Source organism: Myotis brandtii, unplaced genomic scaffold (assembly GCF_000412655.1).
Source record: "Myotis brandtii unplaced genomic scaffold, ASM41265v1 scaffold986, whole genome shotgun sequence".
NCBI classification, from domain to species: Eukaryota; Metazoa; Chordata; class Mammalia; order Chiroptera; family Vespertilionidae; genus Myotis; species Myotis brandtii.
Window position 1 is genome coordinate 1,683,096 of NW_005372102.1, and position 7,099 is coordinate 1,690,194.

The 7,099-nt window shown below is 43.5% G+C and overlaps 1 protein-coding gene across 1 annotated transcript in view; it reads right to left on the minus strand.

Moving 5' to 3' along the window:
* The window catches only part of GRK4 (G protein-coupled receptor kinase 4), a 61,241-nt gene that overhangs the window by 37,498 nt on the left and 16,644 nt on the right, over positions 1-7,099 (minus strand). The window contains exon 2 of the mRNA XM_014533475.1: positions 3,519-3,614. Coding sequence (XP_014388961.1) covers positions 3,519-3,614 — 96 coding nt within the window. The remainder of the gene's footprint in view (positions 1-3,518; positions 3,615-7,099) is intronic.

The window sequence follows — 7,099 nt, forward strand, 5'->3', positions numbered from 1 at the left end:
TCAGCCACGAGGGAAATGCAGCTCAGGGAGGAGCAGGGTCGGGAATGGACAGGGATGCGGCTGCTTTGGAAAAGGGTCAGGCAATTCCTTGGAAAGTCAAACACGGCTGATTCTTATAAAGGTGCCAATTCAATGCGAAAGAACAGTCATTGCAATGAATGGGGCTGGGACAACTGCATATCCAGAGGAAAAAAATGAAACTGGATCCTTCTCTCACCCCAACACAAAGATTAACTTCAACTGGACCAAACACCAAATGTAAGAGAAAGCTTAGGTGCGCGTCTTCATGGCTGTGGATTAGGCAGTGGTTTCTTACCTACGACACCAGAGCACAAGCAGCAACAACAAGCAGGTCAACTGGACTTCTTCAAAGTAGAGACTTGTGTTCCTCAAAGGGCATCATCAAGACAATGAGAGAAAAGCACAAAGTGGAGAAAATATTCGGAAATCAAGTATCTGCTGTGGCCTAGTAACCAGACGCATGAAGAACGCTCACATCTCAACCATGGACAGACGCCCCATTTAAATACCGGCCGGGAAGCTGTTGTGTTAAATGCTTACCCAAGGGCTGATTTTCCAGAGTGGAAGGGAGGGAAGGGCAGAGAGAGAAAAACATCAATGTGAGAGAAACACATCCTTTGATGGCCTTCCGCATACACCCCCCGCCCAAAGGGAGGAGGGGCGGGGCGTGAACACGCAACCGAGGCAGTGCCCTTGACTGAGAACTGAACCCACAACCCTTCAGTGCTCGGGCCAATGCTCCAACCACTGAGCAACAATGGCCAGGACTAAAAATGGGCAAAGAATTTTAACAGACATTTCTCCAAGAAAACATAAATGGCCAATAAGCACATAAAAAGATGCTCAACATCGTTCGTCTTGGGAACTACAAAGCAAAACACAATGAGATACCACTTCCCACCCACCCGGCCGGCTGCCGTGCAAACAAAAAGGAAATAAAAAGTGCTGGTGCGGATGTAAAGAAATTGGAATCCCCATCCACTGCTGGTGGAATGGAAAGGGTGCAGCACTGTGGAAAACAGTGTGGCGCTTCCTCGGAAAGTCAAACACAGGATTCCCTACCGCTCAGCAATTCTAACTCTGAGTATATACACAAAAGGAAGTGAAAGCAGGGACTCAGACGAATGTCTCCATAGCACACCAACGTTCCCAGCAGCTTACTCACAACAGCCCAAAGGCAGAAACGTCCCCAATGCCCACCAACAGATGAGTGACCAAAATCCAAATTAACATGTGCTGTCCACATTAATGCCCCTGAATTTTACGTTAAAATGGTAATCTTAGTATTTCTCACCACAATAAAAAACTTGTACGTAAATGTTTGTAGCAGTATTACTCATAACTAGAGGCCTGGTGCACGAAATCCATGCATGAGTATGGTCCCTAGGCCTGGCCGGTGATCCGGGTCAATCAGGTTCCCCACCTCCCTGCCTCCTCCTTCCCTCGCTCCCTTGGTGCTCCACCGCTGCCACTAGTCACCCACCCTTTTCCACGCCACCCCCGGTGGTCAGCACACATCATAGCGAGCGATCAAACTCCCGAGGGACACTTTGCATACTAGCCTTTTATATATATAGACATAAAAATAAAAACAATTCAATGTCTATTAACTGATGAATAAATAAAATGCAATATATCCTCACAACAGACTATTACTTGCCAACAAAAGTGAATTAAGTACTGATTCATGCTACAGCATGAATGGCCTTGAAAATGTGTTAAATAAAAGAAACCACTCATAAAAGACCACTTAGTATATGGTTTCCATTTACATGAAATATCCAGAAAAGGCAAATCCAGAGAGCAGATTAGTGGCTGCCTAGGACTGAAGGGGGAGGGAATGGGGAGTGACCCCAATGGGCATGGGGCTTCTTTTTGAGGTGATGAAAAGGTAAACTTGATTGTGGGAATGGTTGCACAACTCCATAGCTATAAAAACTACTGAATTGTGCACTTTAAGTACGTAAACTGTATGGCATGTTAATCACATCTCAATAAAGCTGCCATTGTAAACACATAATGAGGCTGAAACAACTGGATAGGTCTTGGGGGGAATTACCTTCTTTATACTGTCTGAAATTATTTTATTATTTTTTAAAATATTTTTATTGATGTCAGAGAGGAAGGGATAGAAACATCAATGATGAGAGAGATAGAAACATCAATGAGAGAGAATCATTGATCGGCTGCCTCCTGCACACCTCCTACTGAGATCGAGCCCAAAACCGGGGCATGTGCCCTTGACTGGAATCAAACCTGGGACCCTTCAGTCCACAGGCCGACACTCTATCCACTGAGCCAAACCATCTAGTGCTGAAATTATTTTTGATAGTTAAAATATCTAAACTTTCTTAAAGGAACTATAATACTAAAGAAAAGATGGATTGATTTTTTAAAATATATATATTTAATTGATTTTTTACAGAGAGGAAGGGAGAGGGATAGAGAGTTAGAAACATCGATCAGCTGCCTCCTGCACACCCCCTACTGGGGATGTGCCCACAACCAAGGTACATGCTCTTGACCGGAATCGAACCTGGGACCTTTCAGTCCGCAAGCCGACGCTTTATCCACTGAGCCAAGCCAGTTAGGGCTGGATTGATTTTTTTTTTTAAAAATTAATCTTTGGTGTCTTCCCTAAGCACAAGACTAAGTACAAAAACTAAGAAAATTGATATATTTGTCTACATAAAAAATTAAAACCTCTATATGGGAAAACATACTGTATGCCAAAAAAGCAGATATATAAAATATATTCACATTTGAATATCTAAAGATAAGTTCCTTTCATACAAAAAGAGCCTTTACAAATGAGTTAGAAAAAGCAAAAAATTTTAAAAACTTCATGAAAATGCTCAACCCCATCCATAAATAAAACGAGACTATTTTCAAATTATAGTTTGTTTATCTTCATTAAAAATATTGAAAACAATATCATTACTTTAATATGTTAACAAGGTCACAGGCAAAGAAACCTTGTAACATATTGTTGGCAGGAAAGTAAATTGATACAACCTCTTTGAAGAGTAATTTGGCAACATCAAAATTTTGAATGCATATACCCTTTGAACTGAAAAACGCATCTTTTAAAAAATACAATGATGACTGCCCTGTAGACAGGGTCCACATCTGACTTCCTGTGCGCACATCAGGACTGTAGCTAACTCTCCCTCCTCACAGCTGCAGGATTCCGGTAATGGACAGGTCACCTTCCATCTGACTAATCCTTTCCTGAAGTTACCATCAATCCTTCTTGTCCACATGCATAGAGAACTGTGTGTGGAAAGAGACTGAGAAACAGTTAACAGTGTCACTACTACGGCCATACACTGTATAACTCCCATTAGGAAACCTACAGCTTTACTTCCCTGGGAAGAACCATGAAGACAGAAGAATGTATAGATAATTTTTGAAACAAGAAAGGAACTCAAGACATAACACCTAACAAGCGATACAATGCGAGATGCGCCGCAGACACAGCAGGGCCGTTTACTCACCAATGGATTGTCTAAGCTCGTTGCACTGGCTAACAGGGGGCAGCTTCAGCATCTCCCTCCATTTTTTACTACGACCACTTTTTTTGCCATATCCTCCTAAATTTGGGGGGGAAAGAGGCACTTTTTAAATGGTCAGAAATATCTAATTATAACAATTATTTCCACTAATGGCATTTACTATAAGCCAGATACTTTTCTAGAAGTTTCACAAATCTACACTCACTAAATCCTCCCACCAACCCTCTGAGATATACTGTTGCTGTGCTCATCATAACCCTAATTTTACAGGTGGGAAAACTAAGGCACAGATATGCGAAATAATTTGCCTTGCCGGCGTTGCTCAGTGGTTGAGCAAGTCTTGTTCAATTCCCGGTCAGGGCACTTGCCTGGTTGTGGACTCCTTCCCCAGTGAGGGACGTGCAGAAGAGAGCCAATCGATTCTCTCTCATCATTGATGTTTTTTGTTTTGTTTGTTTGTTAATCCTGACCCAAGGATATTTTCCCATTGCTTTTTAGAGAGAGTGGGAGGGGGAGAGATACACAGAAACATGGATGTGAGACACATCGATTGGTTGCCTCCTGCATACCCCCGACCAGGGCTGGAGATTAAGCCTGCAACCGAGGTACATGCCCTTGACTGGAATCGAACCCGGACACTTTGGTCCGTGGGCCAACACTCTATCCACTTAGCCATACCCACTAGGGCTCATCATTGATGTTTCTATCTTTCTCTCCCTCTCCCTTCCTCTCTGAAATCAATAAAAACATTTTTAAAAAATAATAATTTGCCTAAAGCAGTTATAGGTAATAAACAGAGAGGCTGGGGTTTGAACCCAAGAAATGACACTAGACAGAGGGGGCCATGCTGCACTAAAGGGTTGTACTGTCACCTTCTTTTTCTTGAATTTAACAAAATAACAAATCACCCCCTTCCTCTCCAATTGCTCACTAATTACCAATTAAATGGCTAGGACTGACAGGGATACAAAATACAGATACAAGCTATGCCCTGCCCTTACACAGATTACAATTTAGCCTAAGGAAGAGTCATTGACTACACTGTGGTAAGAACCCCCAGTTCCCAAAGGACAGTGTCTCCAGGCTGGAAGAAAGCTACAAGAGGAGGAGGAAGGTAAACTGGAACCCAAAGGACAGAAACAACTGAAGCAGGAAAAAAGCACGAAGCGCCCACTGCATAGAGGTTGGAATTGAAAGCATTACATACTGTAATGTGCCCGAGTGAAAACCAAAGCTGTTCATTTCTACAACAAAATGCATTAAGTAGCTCCAGTCGTGGGAACAAATTAAGTGCAATGAAGGAAACAAAAAATGTTGGCTAACACACACACACACACACACACACACGCTAGTATGTGTGTGTGTGTATATATATATATACATATATATACACATATACACACACACACTAATATATATATATACACACACACATATACACACACACACACATACTAGAGGCCCAGTGCACGGATTTGTGCACCAGTGGGGTCCCTCGGCCTGGCCTGAAGGGAGCGGGTGGAAACTGGCTCTCGGACATCCCCAGAGGGATCCCGATTGCAAGAGGGCGCAGGCCAGGCCGAGGGACCCCACCTGTGCAAGATCAGGCGCTGGGGAGGGACCACGGGACAGCTCCAGGGCGCATCCAGCCCCTCTCACCCAGTCCCGATCAGCTGGACCCCAGCAACAAGCTAACCACAATTAAAGGTGGTAAATTGTGTAACAAATGTATTACATACACAAAACCCTAACATTTTTTAAAAGAATGATTTTTGTCTTTTATTAACAGTATGATTATTTCATACTTCCCTAGAGTGTGCCTGGCATAATGGCACACAACTTCTTCAATGCAACATCATTTGCCAACATGAATATTTCCCTCAGTTACATTCAATCCAGGGTGGGGCAAAAGTAGGTTTACGTTGCTTGCATGTAAAGTAACAAATAATTGATAATCGCACAAGAATAAACTGTTTCACGTGCTCACAATTGTAACCCTGCTTTTGCCCTGCCTGTATCATGTTTCCAGCGGACAGCACGGCGGTGGACAGTTACATCACTGACAAAGTGATGGACCCCGGTGAGTCCAGTACCACCGCCCTGAAAGGAGACTAACAAACGTTCGGTTTGGGACCAAAAAGAGAGAGACTGGTTTTATTTTAAGTGAATCTAGAAAGTGACAGGGCCATTCCCAGCCCACATAGGAGGACTTGCTGCGCTCCAAGCGAGCGCTCCCTCCGCCTCGAAGCCAGCAAGCGGGGTGCACCGGGGACCACTGCACACGCAGCGCCCAGCAGACCTTCCCGTGTCCAGCCTGGACGCTGTAATTAATATAAATGGGAGGAGTCAACAGTAATTAATATAAATGGGAGGAGTCAACAGTAATTAATATAAATGGGAGGAGTCAACAGTAATTAATATAAATGGGAGGAGTCAACAGTAATTAATATAAATGGGAGGAGTCAACAGTAATTAATATAAATGGGAGGAGTCAACAGTAATTAATATAAATGGGAGGAGTCAACAGTAATTAATATAAATGGGAGGAGTCAACAGTAATTAATATAAATGGGAGGAGTCAACAGTAATTAATATAAATGGGAGGAGTCAACAGTAATTAATATAAATGGGAGGAGTCAACAGTAATTAATATAAATGGGAGGAGTCAACAGTAATTAATATAAATGGGAGGAGTCAACAGTAATTAATATAAATGGGAGGAGTCAACAGTAATTAATATAAATGGGAGGAGTCAACAGTAATTAATATAAATGGGAGGAGTCAACAGTAATTAATATAAATGGGAGGAGTCAACAGTAATTAATATAAATGGGAGGAGTCAACAGTAATTAATATAAATGGGAGGAGTCAACAGTAATCAATATAAATGCGAGGAGCCCGGCAGAAGACTGGCCGGGACTCCTTCTGCTATTCACACGGTGAAGATTTGCATTTTATCACCTGCTGCTGACTCAATGGCCTCACCAGGGGTGGGCAGGGTGGGCAAACTTTTTGACTCGAGGGCCACAGTGGGTTCTTAAACTGGACCGGAGGGCCGGAACAAAAGCATGGAGTGTTTGTGTGAACTAATATAAATTCAAAGTAAACATCATTACATAAAAGGGTACGGTCTTTTTTTTTTTTTTTTAGTTTTATTCATTTCAAACGGGCCGGATCCGTAGTTTGCCCACAGCTGGCTAAGCACACTCCCCAACCTGGCCATCTCACTGTTCACTAAACTTCACCCGGCTGTCTGTCCGCATTCCTAAAGGCAATCGCTGTCCTAGAGAATAAAAGCAGCCGGACGGAGACTCGGCGGAACTTGACTTCTCCAGCCGAGTCTTCCCCTGGCTCCCCCATATTTTCAAAATTAATATTTCATCTTGTGTGTCAGTTTGTGCGTCAGCTTTCTCCAAGCCTTTGAACCCGAAAGCCACGCTGGCCGCGGCCTTTCACAGGAAACCGCTTCGTGGAATCCTCACGAGTGGGAGGGGGCTCAGCGCGGACACAGCCGCGCTCCGTCTCCCTCGCGCTAATCCACTCCCACCCCCCACCACCCCCGG